This window comes from Liolophura sinensis, chromosome 6 (genome assembly GCF_032854445.1).
Source record: "Liolophura sinensis isolate JHLJ2023 chromosome 6, CUHK_Ljap_v2, whole genome shotgun sequence".
NCBI classification, from domain to species: domain Eukaryota; kingdom Metazoa; phylum Mollusca; class Polyplacophora; order Chitonida; family Chitonidae; genus Liolophura; species Liolophura sinensis.
Genome location: NC_088300.1, coordinates 76,431,964 through 76,459,490, shown reverse-complemented (window position 1 = coordinate 76,459,490; position 27,527 = coordinate 76,431,964). Strand labels below are relative to the sequence as shown.

The 27,527-nt window shown below is 40.6% G+C and overlaps 2 protein-coding genes across 3 annotated transcripts; one reads left to right on the top strand and one right to left on the bottom strand.

Annotated features, from left to right (window-relative positions):
- Positions 1-6,999: 6,999 nt before the first annotated feature.
- LOC135469314 (uncharacterized) lies at positions 7,000-10,894 on the top strand. 2 transcript variants are annotated; one of them, XM_064747936.1, is made up of 3 exons: positions 7,000-8,471; positions 9,820-9,967; positions 10,166-10,894. In XM_064747936.1, the coding sequence occupies exons 1-3, from the start codon at positions 8,320-8,322 to the stop codon at positions 10,367-10,369; spliced, it is 504 nt and encodes a 167-aa protein (XP_064604006.1). In that variant the 5' UTR covers positions 7,000-8,319; the 3' UTR covers positions 10,370-10,894. The 2 variants fall into 2 exon arrangements, with proteins under 2 accessions (XP_064604006.1, XP_064604005.1); XM_064747935.1 differs by having other exon boundaries at positions 9,820-10,894.
- LOC135469312 (1,5-anhydro-D-fructose reductase-like) lies at positions 10,575-24,642 on the bottom strand. The gene is made up of 10 exons (XM_064747933.1): positions 24,500-24,642; positions 22,718-22,885; positions 21,781-21,897; positions 19,324-19,407; positions 18,851-18,967; positions 17,628-17,734; positions 16,890-16,959; positions 12,320-12,403; positions 11,364-11,443; positions 10,575-10,894 (listed from the first exon to the last, which is right to left on the bottom strand). Exons 1-10 carry the CDS (start codon positions 24,587-24,589, stop codon positions 10,852-10,854), a joined length of 960 nt encoding a protein of 319 aa, XP_064604003.1. The 5' UTR covers positions 24,590-24,642; the 3' UTR covers positions 10,575-10,851.
- Positions 24,643-27,527: the final 2,885 nt, after the last annotated feature.

The window sequence follows — 27,527 nt, the reverse complement described above, 5'->3', positions numbered from 1 at the left end:
CAAGGAAGGCCAAGTACAATGCGTTAACATCGAACTCAACGATCGGCTGACAGAGCTTACGGCACGGCGCATCGAGTACCCGGGTATTGTTGCTGCTGGAGTAATAATACCTTAACTGTTCTGTTTCCTTGTGGCGCAAGATATACGCAAAGCTGTAACTGACTTGTATTCATAAATTGCGTTCAGATATGCATCGATGGCTCCGAGATCGCTGAGGCAGTAATTGTAGAGATCTTGGACTGGCTTGTCGCGGTGAAAGTGGCTCCGAATTGAGCACCAATGCTGCCGATACAGTTCCCGTAGATCACTCTAACTGCTAGGCAGGAGAACGTCGAGGGGTTGGGTCGGGGTGGGTCGGGTTGGAACTGGCTCGCCGAGATCTTTTCCTTGATCGACTCCACCGTCTCTAGACTTGCTGCACTCGAGCTGGCTTTGTATGCGATGGTGGTGTTGGTGGGAAAAGCGAGCCTCTGTAACACAGAAGCGTGTCGAATTGGTAGTCAGACCTTTTCATGTATGTGCGGAAGCGAATAGCGGCGGGCGATGACCTAGCGAGTATGATGGCAAGTGGGCTTAGATTAGCCATACAGAGCCATCTATGATGTCCAATAATTATTATTTTATTCAATTTTACATCAATCCGTTTAAACAGGTGGGCTTAGATGAGCCATACATCGCCAAAGGCTGTTCCCCTTCTATAAGCGTTATATAAGCGTTCCCTGACATGAAACGTGTGACGTCAAGCGCATGCAGGAGCGCGGACTCAGCTACACACCTGCACCGCCTCAAACACCGCCTCAGTGAGACATGTTTGCAACATTCTCAATTGTTACAATGTTATACTATGCAATGCTACACTACACAATGTTATACTATACAATGTTATTTTGCTCCCCTTCTCGAGCGCGACTCCCTCATCCTCCTCGCTCATTGTACGACGCAGCGAAACAACCTAGCGGGAAAACAGAGCTGCTCTCGTGCTTGACATCAGTTTTGGCGCGAAATGGAGCTCACCCATTGGTCAGTTTTGGTGCGAAATGAAGCTGAAGGAGCTGCTCTCGTGCGTGACGTCAAGCTCACTTATGGGTCAGTTTTGGCGCGAAAGAGCTGAAGGCTCTTCCTTAACCTCCAAGATGCTTGGATGAGAGGGGAAATTCTTTTCCATTTGGCCTTGACCTATCGAGGTCATAGTGCATCTTTAAAGAACTGACAACAGATTCATATACATGTATGTAATATACAACTAATTTCATTTATTAACACAGAAGAACAGTCTTTACACATATCATACGTATAGCATAGAGGGATTTCCACCGTTACGTATCAAATTTCCTGAGGACAGCAGAAGTCTAGCAAATACATTTTCATATTGTAAAGGTTTAAAATAAAACTGGTGGAACATTCTTGCCGACGACCAGTTCGCACTTTTCACAATGTCTCTTACTGACATTCCTTTACGATGTGCAGCCGGAGTGGCTGCCCCTCGGTAAGAATGGGCACGGTAGTGCCCTTCAACTAAAGCCAACATTTCACACAACCACCTGGATATGGTACTACCAGAAACAGGTTTACTTGTTTGAAAACATGGTAACAACTGATTAGGCTTCCTTTCGAACACAGTACGTTTCAGATACTGTATCAAAGTGGAAACAACACATAAGCTAATGTGATGATACTTTATAAACTCAACTTTTCTTGTGCCACCACCATGTCGAGTGGTCTTAAGGATTGCACAAAGAAAAAATATAATTTTTTGTCCACACCTGGGCATCCTCATGCCAGAATGGGTCAAAGCTTATAATGTCTGCACCCTTTCTGTTGTCACTAAAGTCATGAGTGCTACTAACTTAAATGTAAGATGCTTCAGCGATGCTTCAACTTTCCAATGGAACTAAAGTTTCTGAAAAACACAATTGATACATCCCAGGTAGTGGAATACCTGGGTCTTGAGGGTGCAGCTTCATAAACCCCTTTCATTAATCGTTTAACTAAATTTGCAGATACGTCACAGTGAAAAAATTTCAACGTCTGCATTAACAATGACCTATGCGTATTAACTACGCTATACGAATATTTACTGGCCATTTCTGCCCAGTGGTTTAAAACCTCTGTTGAATTTGGCGAAAGGAGATTGACATTCCGTTTACGAGGCCAACAACACCAGGACTTCCATGCATACTGGTATGGTTGATTCGTGGATTCTCTTCATGACTTGGCAATGCACATTGTAGCCTCGACAGAAACACCCGATGTTCTGAGCCTTTTCCAGATACGACACAAGCGGTTAGCCTCAGTCTCTTCCCCATCGAGTGACGCTTTCCGGGGCCCGGTATAATTAAGGAGTCCTGACTGTATGGCACCAGTGTGGGAAAATCCATCAGCATTCCTGTCAGCTGAGGGAACCATAGCTATGTAGGCCATTGAGGCGCCACCAAAATGGCCTTCTGTACCTGATCGTCTCTTTAATAAAACCTGTGGCAGCAACCTGAAAGGGGCAAAACAGTTTGGTTGCAAGTTGGACTATGAACATTTAAATACATCTACCATACAAGACGTATGATCAGGACCCCGGGATGCGTACTGCTCTAACTGATGATTTGCATGAAAAGGTCAATATCTGGGGTAAAATAAGTATGACAAGTTTTCCTAAATATCACCGGATCTAACATCCACTCTATGAAGTCGCTAAACCCCCTGGACAAAATATTTGCCTCACTGTTCTCAACTCCAGGAATAAACCTGGCACTGATCATTAGGCCATGACTATGAACAAATTCATAAATGCTTATGGACACTTTGTGGAGTTCAAGGTTGGTGCCTCCTGGCTGATCAATGTAACTCACGGCTGTCATGCTGTCAGAACAAATCTGAATATGTTTACCTGTATTAATTGTGGATTTAAACATAGACTGTAGTGCTAACTGGTGGCAGCCTGATAATGGTGCCATTGTTTTGAAAACCATGATTAATCCGCCACCTGACATCCTGACGTCCAAGTTCAGAAATTATCATCTTGGTATCATAACTGCGATTTGCCTTTATGGCCTGAATTTTGTCATGCTCAAGGAACCTGTAGTATAATGGCCCCAGTCGGATGGCCGGCATGGAAGAAATGTATAGCCATACCAGGCTTGCAACTTCTCTGATAATCAGTACAGATGCCCTTAACACCTGACGTGAGTATTCCAAAACTTTCACTAATTTCTCTTCCGACAGTTAATTTGAAAAACTGAGAATCAATATTAAATCCCAAATAGGGAATCTGCAGTGTTAGAGACAGATTTGTCCAAACTACATCTAAACCCAAGTGACGGAAATGTGTTCATCACCGTGTTAGTTTGTTGTGCACAAACCGCCTTAATCTGATGCATTATCAACGAATCGTCAACAAAATATCCACACCAGATACCCCTAGCACGGAAAAAAATGAACACAGGTTTCATGTCTTAGTATAAGTGAGATGAGAGATCGAACGGAAGACAGGTATATTGGCACAGCTGACCCTTCCATCTAAATCGGAGATATTTCCTGTCATCATCATCTACAGGTAAACTATGATAGGCCCATTGCATGTCAACAGACTGCAATTTGGGACATGCACTGTGACCCCGATAGGTAAAGGCCATATGGAAAAGAATAAGTTTGATTATATCATATCATATGCAGTGTTTCCGACTAGAGTAGAGTTCAAACATTGACAGACAGAGTTGGTTCTCAAGTTGTTTTATCTGATTTTACTTGCCGATCGGAGTTGTGCTCAAGTTGTTTTATCTGACTTTACTTGCCGATCGGAGTTGTACTCTAGTTGTTTCATCTGACTTTACTTGCCGATCGGAGTTGTACTCTAGTTGTTTCATCTGAATTTACTTGCCGATCGGAGTTGTACTCTAGTTGTTTCATCTGATTTTACTTGCCGATTGGAGTTGTGCTCTAGTTGTTTCTTCTGAATTTACTTGCCGATTGGAGTTGTACTCTAGTTGTTTCATCTGATTATACTTGCCGATTGGAGTTGTGCTCAAGTTGTTTCATCTAAATTTAATTGCCAATCGGAGTTGTACTCTAGTTGTTTCATCTGACTTTACTTGCCGATTGCAGTTGTGCTCAAGTTGTTTCATCTGATTATACTTGCCGATCGGAGTTGTACTCTAGTTGTTTCATCTGATTTTACTTGCCGATTGGAGTTGTGCTCAAGTTATTTCATCTAAATTTAATTGCCGATTGGAGTTGTAGTCTAGTTGTTTCTTCTGACTTTACTTGCCGAACGGAGTTGTGCTCAAGTTGTTTCATCTGATTATATTTGCCGATCGGAGTTGTGCTCTAGTTGTCTCTTCTGACTTTACTTGCCGATTGGAGTTGTGCTCAAGTTGTTTCATCTGAATTTACTTGCCGATCGGAGTTGTTCTCTAGTTGTTTCTTCTGAATTTACTTGCCGATCGGAGTTGTACTCTAGTTGTTTCATCTGATTATACTTGCCGATTGCAGTTGTGCTCAAGTTGTTTCATCTGACTTTACTTGCCGATCGGAGTTGTACTCTAGTTGTTTCATCTGACTTTACTTGCCGAACGGAGTTGTGCTCAAGTTGTTTCATCTGATTATATTTGCCGATCGGAGTTGTGCTCTAGTTGTCTCTTCTGACTTTACTTGCCGATTGGAGTTGTACTCTAGTTGTTCTTCTGACTTTACTTGCCGATTGGAGTTGTGCTCAAGTTGTTTCATCTGACTTTACTTGCCAATCGGAGTTGTGCTCAAGTTGTTTCATCTGATTTTACTTGCCGATTGGAGTTGTACTCTAGTTGTTCTTCTGACTTTACTTGCCGATCGGAGTTGTACTCTAGTTGTTTCATCTGACTTTACTTGCCGATTGGAGTTGTACTCTAGTTGTTCTTCTGACTTTACTTGCCGATCGGAGTTGTACTCTAGTTGTTTCATCTGACTTTACTTGCCGATTGGAGTTGTGCTCAAGTTGTTTCATCTGATTATACTTGCCGATCGGAGTTGTGCTCAAGTTGTTTCATCTGACTTTACTTGCCGATTGGAGTTGTGCTCAAGTTGTTTCATCTGATTATACTTGCCGATCGGAGTTGTGCTCAAGTTGTTTCACCTGATTATACTTGCCGTTTGGAGTTGTACTCTAGTTGTTTCATCTGACTTTACTTGCCGATTGGAGTTGTGCTCAAGTTGTTTCATCTGATTTTACTTGCCGATTGGAGTTGTACTCTAGTTGTTCTTCTGACTTTACTTGCCGATCGGAGTTGTGCTCAAGTTGTTTCATCTGATTTTACTTGCCGATTGGAGTTGTACTCTAGTTGTTCTTCTGACTTTACTTGCCGATCGGAGTTGTACTCTAGTTGTTTCATCTGACTTTACTTGCCGATCGGAGTTGTGCTCAAGTTGTTTCATCTGAATTTACTTGCCCATCGGAGTTGTGCTCAAGTTGTTTCATCTGAATTTACTTGCCGATCGGAGTTGTGCTCAAGTTGTTTCATCTGAATTTACTTGCCCATCAGAGTTGTACTCTAGTTGTTCTTCTGACTTTACTTGCCGATTGGAGTTGTACTCTAGTTGTTTCTTCTGACTTTACTTGTCGATTGGAGTTGTACTCAAGTTGTTTCATCTGGCTTTGCTTGCCGATCGGAGTTGTACTCTAGTTGTTTCATCTGATTATACTTGCCGATCGGAGTTGTACTCAAGTTGTTTCATCTGACTTTACTTGCCGATTGTAGTTGTACTCTAGTTGTTTCATCTGATTATACTTGCCGATCGGAGTTGTGCTCAATTTGTTCCATCCGGTTTTACATATGACTTTAGTCATACTTTAACTATTTCATCTAATTTGACTTCTTAATCTAATTACTTATTCAAGTCCTTTCCCTTTTACCTACTTTTTGGCAAAAGTTATCACTAGTCGTTTCCCTTGATTTTATATGTGGACCAGAGTAATAATCTAGTCGTTTCCCTTGATTTTATATGTGGACCAGAGTAATAATCTAGTCGTTTCCCTTGATTTTATATGTGGACCAGAGTAATAATCTAGTCGTTTAGCTTGATTTTATATGTTGACCAGAGTAATAATCTAGTCGTTTCCCTTGATTTTATATGTGGACTAGAGTAGTAACCTAGTCGTTTTCCTTGGTTTTACATGCGGACTGGAGTAATAATCTAGTCGTTTCAACTTATTTTACCGTCAAATAGAGTCGCACGACAGGCGTTTCATCTGCTTTTTCTTACCGCTTTCTTACTCTATTGTACTTTTCATTTTTTCGCCTGATATTACTAGTCGCACCAGAGTTTAATTATCCGTCTAAGTGACACAGACCATCACCCCACCACCTGATTTTACCTATCGATCACAGTATATTACTGTGATTCCACACTGCCATACTTATTATTACTGCGATATTGTGGAAGAAGAAAATTGCCTGATGAGAGCTACAAGATTAAAACATTAATTCCGGGACTATTAGGACTTGCTAAGGGCATGCGCGGTTACCGCTGAGTCCAATCGAGCAGAAAAGATTGTCCAGGTGAGAGAGGACGTAATTAGGCAAAACCGACCACCTATTTTGTCTGAATTAATAACCATGACACCACATGTTATGCAAACTCCTGTATGACGACAGAATCAGTATAATGGATATACCTGTTTCGTGACGACCTTTCATCTGTATTGAAAGAAGAGGATTTGAAGTTATTTCCTTCCATGAATATGGCACATTCCAGGCATAATCACACTGTTGTTATAGACAGCCAATTTTCACATTTGTCGTTCCATACATGAATGCAAGACAAAGCGTATTGAATGTGGCAGATGGACGCTATGTCTGATGTTTAAAGTCTTGTAAAGACATTTCGGGAGAAGAGCCACGCACGTGATCAAACACAACTGAGATACACATTTCGGGAGAAGAGTCACGCATGTAATCAAACGCAACTAAGATACACATTTCGGGAACAGAGCCACGCATGTAATCAAACGCAACTGAGATACACATTTCGGGAGAAGAGCCACGCATGTAATCAAACGCAACTAACATACACATTTCGGGAACAGAGCCACGCATGTAATCAAACGCAACTGAGATACACATTTCGGGAGAAGAGCCATGCATGTAATCAAACGCAAATGAGACACACATTTTGATTATGGACACTTTATAAACTGACATGCCACACTATTTGGACACTGGTTTAATTTATTAGCCTAAAACATTCCTTCCAACATTAAAAACTGCTTACAGATTCTCTTTGTATGAATCCATCTTAATTTCATATTTTATATACCCCTCACCGTCTTAATTCTTTGGTGTTTTGTGTTGAACGTTGTTTGGGGTATTACTATCGCACAGGTACTACTTTAAGGTTTGTTCTGTTGTACATCGTTCCGGTAGTAGTTTTAGACGTGTTCTATTGTATATCGTACTAGTAGTAGTTTGTCGGCCTTTCTTTTTTACCGGAAATATGGTTTGTTTTGGCTTTGTTGGCTTGTGAGGTGTTGTTTGTTCCAAACTAATTTAGCTTTTTGTATGCATGGTGAACAAATGTCAAATTTAGTTCCTTTTTTCTTTGATTTTTAACTAATAAATATCTTTAATACTTCAACGGTTTAAAATTACAGAGGATGACATTTTTTTAACATAGAATGTAATTTTTCTGATTTGACATTAACTTTCACTTATTTCTCAATATATATTTATCCTGCTCTTGTGTGAGGGTGAATTGTAGCCTGAATCCAACCTTAAATGCTAAATCTAAAATTAAAAGCTAAATCATTATATTATTAAATCTAAATTGTTTTTTGCAATGATAATATTTTTTATCCTTAATCAGAGAAGACACTTCGCCAAGTAAAATAAAACATCAGAGAAGACACTTCGCCAAGTAAAATAAAACATCAGAGAAGACACTTCGCCAAGTAAAATAAAACAACAGAGAAGACACTTCGCCAAGTAAAATAAAACATCAGAGAAGACACTTCGCCAAGTAAAATAAAATTTGCACGCACGATTTGATAATCAAAGCCTTGGATATTGGATATATAGACTGATTGATTGCATTCATATCTTTATGTTTTATGTTCTTCTTTAACTTCTCACTATCAAATAAAATGGAAATTCATCAGCTATTATAACATGCAAATGCCTTATTTATATAGTTCCGTGTTAAACACTTGTCAGTTGCTTACAGCGTATCCCACTCTTATGTGTAGAACCAGAAGTAGGTCATGTGATATACATACAGGCAGGATGTTTAGTTCAAGGTCACACCAAACTGGATATCGTGTAGGTCTTTGTCAGGTAAATACAGGTAACCTGTGAGAAGATGTGCGACATAAAGACTCTGTGTATGTCATTGACCTTCCATCTCCTGTTCTCAGCAGCTGGTTCAGATATTCCGATCAGAGCATCACGGTTTGCAGACGGGCTGAGATCCATGCGGTTCTTGATATCTGTGAACGACACGTGGGCAGGGCCGTAAGTTGTTTATTACAGGTACTCCTTATGTTTATATCCACGCTCCCCATGAATTGGGTTGATTGTGGGTCGGGATCGGGGGTGCAATGGGATGATCATAATGGTTATTCATACACATATGTGGTTCGGCGTTAATGCAATCTAGAGAGTGTCCACGTTGACTTGGCAGATAACTCCCAGGCCTGCATTGAGATTGAGAGTGTCCTATTTATCCGGGACACAACAGATGGAAAATGTGCCATAGCATATTTCTAATTCAAAGGCTGGCTCGTCTTTTAACTAAAAAAATTATTTGTGAGTGAGAAAAAATCCAGAACAAAGGGGTATAAAATGTAAGCTTGAAATATTACGTTAGGTTACCTCTCAAGCAAGAAACGCCATTTCCAAATGATCACAAAAACATATCCACATAACGCATAACTCTACAATATCAGTAAAAAGTAGAAGGTTAGCAATAATCAGTTTTCAATGTTGTAAAGAAGAGCTTGTTAGGCTTCCAAGCTGAAAGCTGTTTTTTTTTCTAGAAAACTCCAAATCGCAGCTGTTTGAAATTTGGCAGCGACGTTTTTTGCGGGCATTACCCTTTAAACTTTGTTCTTTTATTTCACTTAGTTTGGCGGCCAAAGTGGATTTTGAGCCAAACTTTTCAAAATTTTCTGCTCAAGATCCAGTGAAATTTTAAAACGGCAGCACTTTGGCAGTATGGACTCGCCCTGCCAAAAGAGGACAAAGTATAAGTACTGACACCTAATGACTCGTCATATGATCGAAAAATTGCTAAGTACGATATTAAACTCCAAGCATCCATTCATTAAATCAAAGCGCGCTGTGTATCTTAATAAACTAACATCGCGGGTGTTGCTGAACGACTGGTACAAACATTACCATATCACAAACTGATCTGCACTTAAGCAGAAATTGAAAGACTGATTGCAAGCCATGAAATATGCAAGCAGATCTAGTTCATATTCTATCCATAACGTCTACAATGGGTTTCAAAGTGTGATCGCACTTTAGCTCAATTACTGATTTATATATCTCCGTTGCACTGCTTGAAATCTTGTAAATGTATCCCAGATATGTTATAGTCTTCACCTCAGCGCACTATACTTCCTGTCCAAGCAAATCAACATTCAAGTAGGGTTATCAGTCAAACAATCATGCAGTCAAACAGTTCTCCAGCTAAAGTGTGATTTCAAAACTTTGAAGTGAGACTCTATCGATGGTATTTCCGGGCTCTGAATACTTTGTGATCCGTGGAATAATTGATGTTACAACCACAATAATGAAGCCCTTCGCGAGCTTTTCATACAAACCTGTCATATATGTCCATTTCATTTGATTTCAGGGGAGGTTGTTTGGCAACAGTAGCCACGCCCCCGCTCACGCCAGGCCAAAAATACAACGAAACCTTGCCAATACAGATTGGAGATTGTGACCACGGACCAATGACATTTACAGTGTCAAAAACCTTTGGGCAGACCTCGGATTTGTATGTAAGTGGAGGAGCCGTGTGTATGAAGATAAGTGCTAACTGGAAAGTGCTTCATTTCGCTTCTTCTAACACCTGGTCAAACACTTACTTTGAGCCTATTTATTTAGGCATTAGCTCATATTGTCTTATCATTCTGTTTGGGATTCGAACTCACGCTGAGTCTAATCACAGCTCAGTAATAACCGTTCTTGTTTTCCAGCATGTTGAGGTGACATTTTACTCGTATGTGCTTCAAGGCGCCTCTCCTCCCACCTGTCAGATAGGATGGAATGGTACATACCTCCTGCCGACCTCTGATGACCCCGACCACACCCTCTTACCCGGCTGTTTCCTCTCGGAATCTCGGGAGGGATATCACATGACCTACTTCTGGTTCTACATATTACAGTGGCATGTGCTGTAAGCGAGTGTTTTAACACTTTTTTCAAGCAGTTGCATTCCCTGATGACTGAAGAGTTACCATTTTGGTTAATAACCAGAGGTTAATAACCAATTAGCATATACCTTTAGAATTAGCATTTAAGGTTGGATTTAGGCTACAACCCACCCACAAACATGATCACAAGTAATTTAGAAAGTGTGAAAATTGATAACAAAATCATGACCCATTGTCATTATATCTCGTTGTATTTAAAATAAAAGAAAAGATATGCTGATTTGCAGGCTACTTTCAAAAAGCATTTAAGCAATCCAACCCATTATACCATCGCTTCGATGTGACGAGATCTGTGCTGCGTGACGTTAAACTGTGTAGAAAAGAACAAACCATTTCAAAAGTCATCGTTTCTGAAGTTATCTTTCGTGTGAATCGCTAAATAATCACATATGGATCGACCGAACTGTAGATAAAAGTGTGACTGCGTTATGCTCTTAGCTTGTGGCACTTCAGTAAGGGTCCGCAAAAGGGTAATACTTGGAGCCATTGAATCTGAAAATATAAAGAAAAATACAGTTCCAAGATAATTTTAATTTTAAAATTTAAATACATTCACGCTTAAAGTTTACACATCCAGGCTAAAGTTTATATTTAAACAAAATTAACGATTTATTTATTTTTACTTCATTGGTGCTTAACTATGTAATTTTGCACTAAGATGACAGGGGTCAGGTTTATGGGTGAAGTAAACCCGTGACCGTGGAGTGAACCCGTGACCGTGGAGTAAACCGTGACCGTGAGGTAAACCCGTGACCGTAGAGTAAACCCGTGACCGTCGAGCAAACCCGTGACGGTGGAGTAAACCTGTGACCGTGTAGTAAACCCGTGACCGTGAAGTGAACCCGTGACCGTGGAGTAAACCAGCCAACTTTGCTAGACCATCGGACAAACCTCTTGAAGCCCCGGGATAAACAGCGAGTACCATATTCTAACGGTTAATTGATCATATGAAGTAACTTACACAAAATCTAACGTCCGCTTGTTCGTGTCCAGGCCCTCCAGTGCTTTCATGTCATCGTCCGTCAGTTGGATGTTTACTGCCTAGAAACATTTACAACACACATTCAAACCACACTTCTACACACAGTGAAACATTAACACACATATTCAAACCTTGCTTCTACACACAGTGAAACATTTACAACACACATTCAAACCACACTTCTACACACAGTGAAACATTTACAACACACATTCAAACCACACTTCTATACACAGTGAAACATTTACACACACATTCAAACCTTCCTTCTACACACAGTGAAACATTTACACACACATTCAAACCACACTTCTACACACAGTGAAACATTTACAATACACATTCAAACCTTCCTTCTACACACAGTGAAACAATTACACACACATTCAAACCTTCCTTCTACACACAGTGAAACATTTACAACACACATTCAAACCTTCCTTCTACACACAGTGAAACATTTACAATACACATTCAAACCACACTTCTACACACAGTAAAACATTTACACACAGATTCAAACCTTCCTTCTACAACAGTGAAACAATTACACACACATTCAAACCTTCCTTCTACACACAGTGAAACATTTACAACACACATTCAAACCACACTTCTACACACAGTGAAACATTTACAACACACATTCAAACCACACTTCTACACACAGTGAAACATTTACAACACACATTCAAACCACACTTCTACACACAGTGAAACATTTACACACACATTCAAACCTTCTTTTTACACACAGTGAAACATTTACACACACATTCAAACCACACTTCTACACACATTAAGTCTTGATATATGCAAAGCTAGGAGATTCAAGAATACTATGTTCGTGACATGTCTAGCAAACACAGCATGAGATATTTACACTATAAATAGTTGGTTGGTAAAATTGTTTTATGTGCTATAAAATTGTTTACCTCTAAATTTTGCTTAAGGCGTTCTCCATTGGAGCTTTTGGGAATGACGGCAACAGCTCGCTGTATTTGAAACTTTAAGGCCACCTGAAAACAAAGAAAAATATGAAATCGGCTACCGATGGCGGAAGTAACGTTTTAAAAAGTAATTCAAAAATAGAATCCGAAATTACCCTTCTATTTATTACCAAGTATTGCGAAAACATGACCGAGAGATTTCTGAAATGGCACAGAAACTGAAGTCTGCACCACCTGAACAGAAGTCTACAAAGGTTGCTCAGCCTCCATGGCGACTGCATGTGTGTTTTTAAATTCCATCCGGATAACTGACTTCACCTGACATTTCGTTAAAAACACCGAGAGTTCCCGGGCATATGTATTTATTTATATCAGCCGTAAATCAACCGACTACATTATTTGCTGCAGTTTATCTAGTAGCTGGTCCACAACATGACATCATCAAGGTAAACAAGCCAGTCAGTCAGCCACATCTTGTAGCTGGTCCACAACATGACATCATCAAGGTAAACAAGCCAGTCAGTCAATCACATCTTGTAGCTGGTCCTCAACATGACATCATCAAGGTAAACAAGCCAGTCAGCTGGCCACATCTTGTAGCTGGTCCACAACATGACATCATCAAGGTAAACAAGCCAGTCAGTCAGCCACATCTTGTAGCTGGTCCACAACATGACATCATCAAGGTAAACAAGCCAGTCAGCTGGCCACATCTTGTAGCTGGTCCACAACATGACATCATCAAGGTAAACAAGCCAGTCAGTCAACCACATCTTGTAGCTGGTCCACAACATGACATCATCAAGGTATACAAGCCAGTCAGCTGGTCACATCTTGTAGCTGGTCCACAACATGACATCATCAAGGTATACAAGCCAGTCAGCTGGTCACATCTTGTAGCTGGTCCTCAACATGACATCATTAAGGTAAACAAGCCAGTCAGTCAACCACATCTTGTAGCTGGTCCTCAACATGACATCATCAAGGTAAACAAGCCAGTCAGTCAACCACATCTTGTAGCTGATCCTCAACATGACATCATCAAGGTAAACAAGCCAGTCAGCTGGCCACATCTTGTAGCTGGTCCACAACATGACATCATCAAGGTATACAAGCCAATCAGCTGGCCACATCTTGTAGCTGGTCCTCAACATGACATCATCAAGGTAAACAAGCCAGTCAGTCAGCCACATCTTGTAGCTGGTCCTCAACATGACATCATCAAGGTAAACAAGCCAGTCAGTCAGCCACATCTTGTAGCTGGTCCACAACATGACATCATCAAGGTATACAAGCCAGTCAGCTGGCCACATCTTGTAGCTGGTCCTCAACATGACATCATCAAGGTAAACAAGCCAGTCAGTCAATCACATCTTGTAGCTGGCCCTCAACATGACATCATCAAGGTAAACAAGCAAGTCAGCTGGCCACATCTTGTAGCTGGTCCACAACATGACATCATCAAGGTAAACAAGCCAGTCAGTCAACCACATCTTGTAGCTGGTCCACAACATGACATCATCAAGGTAAACAAGCCAGTCAGCTGGCCACATCTTGTAGCTGGTCCACAACATGACATCATCAAGGTATACAAGCCAGTCAGCTGGTCACATCTTGTAGCTGGTCCTCAACATGACATCATCAAGGTAAACAAGCCAGTCAGTCAACCACATCTTGTAGCTGGTCCTCAACTTGACATCATCAAGGTAAACAAGCCAGTCAGTCAACCACATCTTGTAGCTGATCCTCAACATGACATCATCAAGGTAAACAAGCCAGTCAGCTGGCCACATCTTGTAGCTGGTCCACAACATGACATCATCAAGGTATACAAGCCAGTCAGCTGGCCACATCTTGTAGCTGGTCCTCAACATGACATCATCAAGGTAAACAAGCCAGTCAGTCAATCACATCTTGTAGCTGGCCCTCAACATGACATCATCAAGGTAAACAAGCCAGTCAGCTGGCCACATCTTGTAGCTGGTCCACAACATGACATCATCAAGGTAAACAAGCCAGTCAGTCAACCACATCTTGTAGCTGGTCCACAACATGACATCATCAAGGTAAACAAGCCAGTCAGCTGGCCACATCTTGTAGCTGGTCCACAACATGACATCATCAAGGTAAACAAGCCAGTCAGTCAATCACATCTTGTAGCTGGTCCTCAACATGACATCATCAAGGTAAACAAGCCAGTCAGCTGGTCACATCTTGTAGCTGGTCCTCAACATGACATCATCAAGGTAAACAAGCCAGTCAGCTGGCCACATCTTGTAGCTGGTCCACAACATGACATCATCAAGGCAAACAAGCCAGTCAGCTGGTCACATCTTGTAGCTGGTCCTCAACATGACATCATCAAGGTAAACAAGCCAGTCAGTCAATCACATCTTGTAGCTGGTCCACAACATGACATCATCAAGGTAAACAAGCCAGTCAGTCAACCACATCTTGTAGCTGGTCCTCAACATGACATCATCAAGGTAAACAAGCAAGTCAGCTGGTCACATCTTGTAGCTGGTCCTCAACATGACATCGTCGAGGTAAACAAGCAAGTCAGCTGGCCACATCTTGTAGTTGGTCCTCAACATGACATCATCGAGGTAAACAAGCCAGTCAGTCAATCACATCTTGTAGCTGGTCCACAGCATGACATCATCAAGGTATACAAGCCAGTCAGCTGGTCACATTATGTAGCTGGTCCACAACATGACATCATCAAGGTAAACAAGCAAGTCAGCTGGTCACATCTTGTAGCTGGTCCTCAACATGACATCGTCGAGGTAAACAAGCAAGTCAGCTGGTCACATCTTGTAGTTGGTTCTCAACATGACATCATCGAGGTAAACAAGCCAGTCAGTCAATCACATCTTGTAGTTGGTCCACAACATGACATCATCAAGGTAAACAAGCCAGTCAGTCAATCACATCTTGTAGCTGGTCCTCAACATGACATCATCAAGGTAAACAAGCAAGTCAGCTGGCCACATCTTGTAGCTGGTCCTCAACATGACATCATCAAGGTAAACAAGCAAGTCAGCTGGCCACATCTTGTAGCTGGTCCACAACATGACATCATCAAGGTAAACAAGCCAGTCAGTCAACCACATCTTGTAGCTGGTCCACAACATGACATCATCAAGGCAAACAAGCCAGTCAGCTGGTCACATCTTGTAGCTGGTCCTCAACATGACATCATCAAGGTAAACAAGCCAGTCAGTCAATCACATCTTGTAGCTGGTCCACAACATGACATCATCAAGGTAAACAAGCCAGTCAGTCAACCACATCTTGTAGCTGGTCCTCAACATGACATCATCAAGGTAAACAAGCAAGTCAGCTGGTCACATCTTGTAGCTGGTCCTCAACATGACATCGTCGAGGTAAACAAGCAAGTCAGCTGGCCACATCTTGTAGTTGGTCCTCAACATGACATCATCGAGGTAAACAAGCCAGTCAGTCAATCACATCTTGTAGCTGGTCCACAACATGACATCATCAAGGTATACAAGCAAGTCAGCTGGTCACATTATGTAGCTGGTCCACAACATGACATCATCAAGGTAAACAAGCAAGTCAGCTGGTCACATCTTGTAGCTGGTCCTCAACATGACATCGTCGAGGTAAACAAGCAAGTCAGCTGGTCACATCTTGTAGTTGGTTCTCAACATGACATCATCGAGGTAAACAAGCCAGTCAGTCAATCACATCTTGTAGTTGGTCCACAACATGACATCATCAAGGTAAACAAGCCAGTCAGTCAATCACATCTTGTAGCTGGTCCTCAACATGACATCATCAAGGTAAACAAGCAAGTCAGCTGGCCACATCTTGTAGCTGGTCCTCAACATGACATCATCAAGGTAAACAAGCAAGTCAGCTGGCCACATCTTGTAGCTGGTCCACAACATGACATCATCAAGGTAAACAAGCCAGTCAGTCAATCACATCTTGTAGTTGGTCCACAACATGACATCATCAAGGTAAACAAGCCAGTCAGTCAACCACATCTTGTAGCTGGTCCTCAACATGACATCATCAAGGTAAACAAGCCAGTCAGCTGGCCACATCTTGTAGTTGGTCCTCAACATGACATCATCAAGGTAAACAAGCCAGTCAGTCAGCCACATCTTGTAGCTGGTCCACAACATGACATCATCAAGGTAAACAAGCCAGTCAGCTGGTCACATCTTGTAGCTGGTCCACAACATGACATCATCAAGGTAAACAAGCCAGTCAGCTGGTCACATCTTGTAGCTAGTCCTCAACATAACATCATCAAGGTAAACAAGCCAGTCAGTCAGCCACATCTAGTAGCTGGTCCACAACATGACAAAATCAAGGTAAACAAGCATGTCAGTCAGTCAAGAGGGGGTATTTGCGCATGTCTCAAACTAATTCATGCTGCTCTTTGTTTTCATATGCCAGTATAATTTTAAAAAGTTCTGTAGAGGAAGAGCTCTTACTCTCGGAATAAAAAAGTTACAACGACTGATTGATAAACTTATAAATACGTTTATATAGGCTTTCATGCTGACTTTGACAACGGTACCTGTTGTATTGTCTTTCCCAGTCGGTTGGCAATGGCTTCTATTACATCCGTTTTTGGCCCTTCTGGAGATCTAAATGGTGGAGAAAGTTTTGTGTTTGTATACTGAACACTACTTATTTATTAATTTATTTATTTGATTCAATTTGATACTTTGGAACTGTTTACGTACATGACAGTAATCAGGTTTATGGGTGCAGTTTATGGGGAAACCAACGCACCTCGCCAGGTACCTGATAATCCTTCTGACGTAAAGCCGCAACCAGCTAAAACTGGATTCGAACACGTAACAGAACTAATCTGTATTAAAGAATTAAGTTTTCTGAGTTGTGGAACAGAATTCTTTGTTATTTCGACTGAAACTTGTATTGATGTAACTGGGTATTATGTTATCCATGACACAAAATTACTTTGAAATAAGATAATCTATTGTATTATCACTCAGAAAAATCAATTAATGTTTTGTTGAATATAACAGATAAGTTCATAGCTATTCTCCTTATGGCGCTTTTTACTCATTTATCAACTTGTGAACTATACGGTCTACAATAAGTGCTTGATGTGGTAAACACACTTCTGATCAGCCGTCATTTGGTGATTTTCACGAAATTATCATGCGGCCAATTGCAAACCGGAATAAATAGTGGTTTTTCTAGTTAATATGCGAAGATCATGTTCAAATTATCAAAGAGTGACAAGCGCCACTAAAATATATTTTATTTTATTTATTGTTCAACTTACTGACTGGCGTTAAGGAACTGCAAATTCCTGTATCCTGTCACGCTGATTCCTTCCGCCTGACAGAATTTAACCAGATCTCGATTTTGAAAAAAAAGGTGCACTTCAACCTACAAATAGATATGAGCCTGTCTGTTGACAAATGTTTCCACGATTAGCCCCACCAGCCCTCACTTCTGTGATGGTGGCTTGCACTGGTGAGAGGAGATCGGAGGAAACCCACGACCGGAGATGAAGCCAGCATGAACTGGATTTGAACTCACAGTGACCGCACTGGCGAGAGGCTCCTGGGTCATTGTATTGCGCTAGCATGCTAACCACGGAGAGTCTCAGAATCTCCCTAACCGTCGAGCTGACATATTAAATTTGCACTGAGAACATTTCATTATTTCCAACATCCCATCCTATACTTGTGTTCTCACCAATACTCAATTATACCTCAAGTACAATCACCTACACCTCAAGTATATACAAATACACCTCAACTACAATCACCTACACCTCATGCATATTCCATTACACCTCAACTATCACCTACACCTCAAGTATACTCAACTACACCTCAGTTACAATCACCTACACCTCAGCTACAGTCACTTAAACCTCTTACATACTCAATTATACCTCAACTACAATCACCTACACCTCACGTCTACTCAACTACCCCTCAACTACAATCATCTACACCTCATGTATACTCAGTTATACCTCAACTACAATCATCTAACCCTCATACTTACTAAATTTACCTCAACTACTATCACCTACACCTCATGCATACTCAATTACACCTCATCTACAATGCCCTACACCTCGATGAATATATATTTGCATACTCTTTGTAAGTATTGCTTTTGCCTACTTTATTGCAACTACTTACGTATATATTTAGAATATGTCTCTTTCTACTTTTGACATAATTAAAGCAGAAGAAAATGTAAAAAAATGATGCAAGTGCTCATATTTAATAGGCATATATAAGTGTACAGCTCAGGTCTATTTTATTCAGACCTGAACATGTTTAAAACGTTTAAATATAAGTCGTGTGACATCATCGGGCGACATCAATTATCAATATTTTCCTTCGCCACATTATGGCCGAAATATTATCGATGTGTCAACTAAAGAACTGAACAATCAGTTTTGGTTCACTGCTTTAAAATAGTACTTGTAACTTATACCTCATTCCTGCGTTCTCTTCCATCTAGAGGAGGGTGGATATTTACCTGGTTGTTGACTGGTCTCGTCTTACAATTGGCCAATAATCGCTCTATCTGTCTCTTGTTGAAATTCGATACGCCAATTGACTTTGTCAAACCCAGGTCATGTGCCTCTTCCATTCCCTGCAAAACATTACCCATGCCTTTAACTTGAGAATATTGTATTATCCACAAAAGTCTGGTCGTTTTTCAGTCAAGGATGTAAGTAGCTTATTCCAGTACCTCTCTAACCAGTTGTCAAAAATTGTGTAAATGTATAGGTTACATACTGTACAGATAAACACGCACATAGAATTTGGTAATATAGAGAGAAATACTGAAGTACAGTATTGTTCATTTATTTTTATGATACTAAAGAATATTTCACATTCACGACGGGGGCCAGCATTATGGTGGGAGGGAACCGGTCAGATCCTGAGGGAACCATCTGCTGGTGGCTGGTAGACCTTCCCACGCACGGCTGCAGTATTGCTACTTACTTTCCACGTATCCAGATAGTCGATATCATCAGCAAATATAACCTCTCCCTTGTCATTTTTAGGAAACATATTTTCCTCCATCGGCTGCCGGCAAACAGAAACAAGAACATGAAAGAGATAAAAAAAAGATTGTATTGATAACTGATTTCTCCCTCTAAATGTGTTACAATGACCGAACCTCGCTTGGTGCAATTATTTAGGATATAACGTTATGTTTTACTAATTTTACCTAAACGTCGGGGGAAAGAAGTCTCACGCATGTCATATGAAGGTGTGTTATATTTATTTATTTATTTGATTGGTGTTTTACGCCGTACTCAAGAATATTTTACTTATACGACGGCGGTCAGCATTATAGTGGGAGAAAAAGATATGTTATATTCTAGGTGTACAGCGGATATTATGTAACCAACAAGTCACAGGTGTTAGTGTTCAGGGGGGGGGGGGGGGCATGAAATAGAGCTTGTGTTGGTACATTCACGATCAACAAGAGACGACGTAACAGCCCAGGTATGTGTAATACTTGGTCTGTCCCCTTTTACTGGCCACGAGGCCACAACGTACCAAAACAGCCCATGTACATGTAATACATGGTATATATCCCCTTATACTGCCATCGAAGTGACGACGTACCAAAACAGCCCATGTACATGTAATACATGGTATATCCCCTTATACTGCCATCGAAGCAACGACGTACCAAAACAGCCCTTGTACATGTAATACATGGTATATCCCCTTATACTGCCATCGAAGCGACAACGTACCAAAACAGCCCATGTACATGTAATACATGGTATATCCTCTTATACTGGCATCGAAGCGACAACGTACCAAAACAACCCATGTACATGTAATACATGGTATATCCCCTTATACTGCCATCGAAGCGACAACGTACCAAAACAGCCCTTGTACATGTAATACATGGTATATCCCCTTACACTGGCATCGAAGCGACAACGTACCAAAACAGCCCATGTACATGTAATACATGGTATATCCCCTTATACTGGCATCGAAGCGGCGACGTACCAAAACAGCCCATGTACATATAATACATGGTATATCCCCTTATACTGGCATCGAAGCGACGACGTACCAAAACAGCCCATGTACATGTAATACATGGTATATCCCCTTATACTGGCATCGAAGCGACAACGTACCAAAACAGCCCATGTGCATATAATACATGGTATATCCCCTTATACTGGCATCGAAGCGACAGCGTACCAAAACAGCCCATGTGCATGTAATACATGGTATATCCCCTTACACTGGCATCGAAGCAACGACGTACCAAAACAGCCCATGTACATGTAATACATGGTATATCCTCTTATACTGGCATCGAAGCGACAACGTACCAAACAACCCATGTACATGTAATACATGGTATATCCCCTTATACTGCCATCGAAGCGACAACGTACCAAAACAGCCCATGTGCATGTAATACATGGTATATCCCCTTACACTGGCATCGAAGCAACGACGTACCAAAACAGCCCATGTACATATAATACATGGTATATCCCCTTATACTGGCATCGAAGCGACGACGTACCAAAACAGCCCATGTACATGTAATACATGGTATATCCCCTTATACTGGCATCGAAGCGGCGACGTACCAAAACAACCCATGTACATGTAATACATGGTATATCCCCTTATACTGCCATCGAAGCGACAACGTACCAAAACAGCCCTTGTACATGTAATACATGGTATATCCCCTTATACTGCCATCGAAGCGACAACGTACCAAAACAGCCCTTGTACATGTAATACATGGTATATCCCCTTATACTGCCATCGAAGCGACAACGTACCAAAACAGCCCATGTGCATGTAATACATGGTATATCCCCTTATACTGCCATCGAAGCGACAACGTACCAAAACAGCCCATGTGCATGTAATACATGGTATATCCTCTTATACTGGCATCGAAGCGACAACGTACCAAAACAGCCCATGTGCATGTAATACATGGTATATCCCCTTACACTGGCATCGAAGCAACGTACCAAAACAGCCCATGTACATGTAATACATGGTATATCCCCTTACACTGGCATCGAAGCAACGACGTACCAAAACAGCCCATGTACATGTAATACATGGTATATCCCCTTACACTGGCATCGAAGCAACGACGTACCAAAACAGCCCATGTACATGTAATACATGGTATATCCCCTTATACTGCCATCGAAGCGACAACGTACCAAAACAGCCCATGTACATGTAATACATGGTATATCCCCTTATACTGGCATCGAAGCGATGACGTACCAAAACAGCCCATGTAAATACAATGCTAGACAAGAATGTACAAAGCGAGAATGTACCAAAACTGTCAATGTAGTACCTGGTATATCCCATTATGCTGATAACCAAGAGAGATTGACCAGAACTTCATGAGTGAGGGGTTTATCACGTCTATACCTTTAAAGGGCATGGCCAGTGAACAAGGAATAGATCCACGTAATCCAGCTGTAGCTTATCAAGGCTTTTCCTTAGGTGCCGGACGACATCTTCACGACGGCTATGTGTCTGCCAAAGCTACAAGTAAAAGCCGTGCTTTATACAGGGAAATGATAACATCTAAATAATGATAAACATTCAAGATTATATCTTCAACTGATTCACAAACTTTGTATCTTCAACTGATTCACAAACTTTGTATCTTCAAATGATTCACAAACTTTGTATCTTCAACTGATTCACAAACTTTATATCTTCAAATGATTCACAAACTTTGCATCTTCAACTGATTCACAAACTTTGTATCTTCAACTGATTCACAAACTTTGTATCTTCAAATGATTCACAAACTTTGTATCTTCAACTGATTCACAAACTTTGTATCTTCAAATGATTCACAAACTTTGCATCTTCAACTGATTCACAAACTTTGTATCTTCAAATGATTCACAAACTTTGTATCTTCAACTGATTCACAAACTTTGTATCTTCAACTGATTCACAAACTTTGTATATTCAAATGATTCACAAACTTTGTATCTTCAACTGATTCACAAACTTTGTATCTTCAACTGATTCACAAACTTTGTATCTTCAACTGATTCACAAACTTTGTATCTTCAAATGATTCACAAACTTTGCATCAATATGTTTAAGATATAAGCTTAATAACACATACAAATGTTTATTTAACAATCACTATTATTGTCACCAATATAATAATCCTACATATTATTAAGAAAATATCCCCGAATTTATTCCAACATGCTTTTAAGAAAGGAAAGAATTTGACCACATAACAGTGAAAAAAAAGTGACGCATGGAAGCGTTGGATTCTGACGTACCAATCTTATTTACCACAGTAGGATAATATCCAGTTATAGGTGACGTTTAGTACCTTGGTGGTTACAAAGAGGTCCTCGCGTCTGACCATCCCTTTGTCGATGGCAGCCCGGATCCCTTTACCAACTCCAGCTTCGGCGAAGTACATCTGTGCCGTATCAATATGGCGGTAACCAATAGAAATAGCGTTTTCCACATTTGTAGCAATCCCGCCCTCATCGGTCTGAAGCAGCGAAGCAGTTTTATGATATGAATTTATTTTGTACAGGCCAAAGTTTATATATAAAAAGCATCTCTTTAAACTGTGGTGTGTCCTATCATATGTTAACAATATAAAGTATCTGCTAATAGCATAATATGTAGGTATTTACACCACAAATGAGTAAGATGAAATACATTTAACATTCAGACGTGTCCAATGGCTACATGGGAATAAGTCGCCACGTATATAATATATAGCTAACATATATGTATATGTAATATTGTAGAGACTTGACGTTGATATCGGCTCGTACAAACGAGCCTTCTAAGTTGTAGTCGTTTCCGTAATCTTTAAATTCCATTCCTGCAGTAAACCAGGATTCTAATTGTGGTCTAAGCATTCCATTCATGGAGTAAAATCTTTGGTCAAATTTGTATTGTTTTAGGTTTAACTGATGGTTTATTAAATTTATTTATTTATTTGAATGGTGCTTTACGACGTACTCAAGAATAATTCACTTATACGACGGCGGCAAACATTATGGTGGGTGGAAACCGGGCGGAGCCTGGACGAAACCCACGACCATCCGCAGGTTGCTGACAGACCTTCCCACGTACGGCCGGAGAGGAAGCCAGCATGAGCTGGATGTTTATTAAACGTGACATCACAGAATGTTGAGTAATGCTAGACCACTGACATATAATAGATTCCTACTGACATCAGTGCATATTTTTACATAGACATGGTGCTATTGGTGATATAAGTCGCTATCATTTAACCATTTACATAAACACTATGCTGGAGAAGTTTATATTGCATGCTTCCATAAAGTAGGCCTCTGTTGGTGGCCTAAGCAATCCCGAGAGCTCATCACCTTTTCATTGTTTTCAGTTTTATGCATGTTAAATATGAGATCAGTTAATCATTTTAAATAGGACAGTAGAGTCTACATCACTTTTTGTAACCTTGGGGCTATAGGGCATGTATTGATGTATTTTATTACTATTTGTACATTCACGAACAGTTAGCATGAAACCAAATAACTGAATTAAATTACTTATTCCTATCACTGTCGTCGCCGTTCTGGTTTTACCAGCTATGCTATATAGTCTTCAATATTCCTAAAGCTTAGGTGTATATGTGAACACACTGGATAAACGATGCGGCCTAGTTTTCAGGTATGGATATGCCAGTCACAAGATAAAGTTCACAGCAGGACGAATTGTAGGCTTGAATACAAGATCATACCAGTAGCTTTCAAACTTAACCCAGATAGGTACGGGAGGTAAGCAAATCGGGTATTTTGACCTACCTAAGAAACAAACACGCAGATTTTAGGTCATGAGTCATCTGCGTGTATGGCCAGGAGCCGGTTTTACAAAGCGATCTCGGGATGTTGCCAGAAATTGTATCCCAAATTAAACTCTTAGATATATGCAGTAAAAGCGAATGACTGATGGAGGTTTAACGCAACATTGGCATATTTCAGCCATATCGTGGAGGTGAAGCAAACCGCGACAGTTTTGACTGCAGACTCTGTGCGGTAGCAGGCCTAGTGCAATTTAAGAGAAGATTGATCATTTCTTCTAAATCCTGTTTATGCAAGTTTCTCGAATGAAAAAACTTCTTTCTCACCTCTCCTGTCCCTTGCCATGTTCCTAAACCGACTATCGGTATTTTGTGACCATCCTTCAGATCTAAACACGGCACAGTTACATTCGCCATTTTGATGCGGGGCTGTTAAAGGCAGGCCTACTTTTCCAGTTCTTCAACCTTTAGTGAGAAATTGGAGAGTACACCTGTCAGTTATGATTGTTGACAACCAATGAGAACACTGACTTACTCTTACCTCATCAAACTCCGCCTTACTATATCCACAAATGGCATGCACTGCATCCGAATGGAGGCGTGGTCTCTTAGCTCGAAATGTTTTTGCATTAGAATTAAAATAATGAAGAGTGAAAGTTCAGTGAACGTTAGCGAACTTATTACGAAACGATCGAGATTGAAGATTTCTATTTATTTGTATACCTACATTAACTATTGAGAGAAACTGACTTTGAGAGAGAATCTGGGTACATGTAGCTATAGTTACTTTTGACGTGTTACATCCTTAACGCCTTGACACAAGCCTGGTATGGTGCAGAGAATCCTATGTCATCGCAGACGACGTCAAGTTAACACACTAACACACACAAACTCGCCATGCTGAAGTGCGTAAGACCCAACCCAACCCGACAGTGGTGTCGTGTCTTATAGGCGTTTGCGTATGTGAAATTAACACCCGACTCAACTAAGTTATCAGTCGTTAAGTGTGTGCTGGTCAATCTCAAATAGTATTCCCATGAACGACTGCATGGCACGGCCAGTGGACTGAGTCGTGTCATAAGCTGTCTCCTATACACTGGCACTTCCCGACTAGGTTAATAGGGCACCCCTTGTGTCGTCTGCTTTCTGACAAGGTGACCTAGTTTATCTGAGGGTTTCATACTGTTTGAATGTGATTGCTTATTAAATGTGATGACAACACAATGTGATGAATTTCAAGCAATTCTGTACCAGTGACTAGAATAAAATGCAATTAACTTCACTGCATATATTCTATTCTCTTTCTGCTTAAGCCATGGAGCTATCGGGTGATTAAAGCCAGTGCTACTGTGAAAGAATTTACATGAACAGTGAAACTCTGGCTGAGATAATCTGACAGCGTCTGGGCGCCGATTCCACAAAGCTAGTTCTCACTTAAGTCAAACCTTGAAGTAGGCCTACTTTTTTGGAGTTTATTTTTGGAAACAAGAAATTAACATTTAAACCAGTTCATAAATATCATCTGAAGATAAATTATTAAAAATTTCAACATACAGAACCAAATTATGCACTGGGATGAAATTTCAAATTTTTACTGAAGTCAGAAATTGCTTTGAGGGATCGGTCCCGGATTTCACCGGTGTAACCAGGACACGGTACACTGTTTTACTTAGTGCTGTAATATTTTATGTCAGAAGTAATATAATAAATGGGTTATTGCGAATGTTTTATGGTATTGGTCTGGTTCAAATTATATTGAAACTCTGTGTTGGACTCAGAGCCTGTGCCTAGCGGTATATTGTATGGTGCGACTTTTCCAGCTGGTAGCTTTGATCTGCTAAAATACAATTACTTGCGGTAATAATGTTCTAGCTTCTTGGTGCACGGGTATAGCCTATACATTTAAACTTGCACATGGTTTTGTGATGTATATATTTACAAAATTACATGACGGTGATTTCAATTGAGCAGCTATATAATTCTGGGTGGACCAGTCAAAGTTTTGTCACGTCACACTCTATCTCCAGTGACATTCAGAATCATAATATATTGTACTTTGTAACAGTAATGACGTCAGCTATTATATGCTGATCCTGTTTACAGCCCTAAATCCTGGTATGACTGACATAACACGAACACAGTATTGAGAGAAAAGTGAGGAACAACCCAAAAGACTCAACCAGCGACAACATTCAACATGAAAGCGCTACATCCATGGAAATGAAACTTATGTGATAAACTCACTTTAAACTAACTTAAGTGAATATACGTAATACAAGGGAAAACAATACATGTGGGCTGTTTCGGTGACATCTTCAATTCGTACCGGACAAAGACGAAATCCCATATAGAGTGTGATGTAAATCATGAGATATCAGATATAGACCTATAGCTCTGGGAAGATGTGCTAATGATACCAGCATAAGGAAATAAGTGTCATGGGACGGCATAACTCGCCCAAACGAAAGCTTTCAACGACCCTCTACGTAATCATCTATATAACAAGACAAAGTCCTTATTGTATAGGCCTAGTAGGACTACAGTTAGTTTGAAACGTTTGTTTATAATATATAGAAAGGCGGCGCACTGAACAGCCTTCTTGTCAATTATAGAATGTCTGTTTAAACAACACATACAGGTTCTGCGAAATGATGGATAGGGCCAGTGGTTTGGAATTCTTCAGCAGATAACATTTTGAATTTTCGATAGCCAGGTGGTCACACATATGTAGGCTATTATTGATGTTAATGCACAAATACTAATAATATTTGATTTGTGCCGCCTAGAAAACACGCCTGAGCAACAGACTTCATAATCATGTCACAGACATCGCAAGGGCAAGCGTTCTCAAGTCCGCAGACTTCATTAAAGGCCCAAAGACAGGGCAACAGCAAGTGTTTCCATCACGAGATCAACTGACTTCATAAGAGACCCTAATCATACAATAGGCAGAACAAGGGCAAGTCGTCTCATCACTGACCGTCACACTTCATAAGACCGTCATTTCTACGTCGCTTTTGTTGTTTTTGTTTTTTTTTTAACTTTAACATCACGCCCTTCCACCAAGTCAACGACTTCATCTCCGCATATATGGAAATAGACTGTTGCCGTGCATAAAACTGGCCGTAACATCCGGGCGAAACGCGCCAGGTCTCCACCCTGTACATGGACCTCAGCCATAGTATTAGATGCTTGCGGTTTTGCACTTTAATTATTTTGCTTTTGTTAATTTGCACATGCTTGCAATGGCATAAGGCTCGGCATTCTAAGACCCATCTCAACTCGACTGCAGCGTGGAGTCTTGCCCGCTCGTGTATGCGAAATAACGACGCGAATTCACTTGAGTTGTATTCTG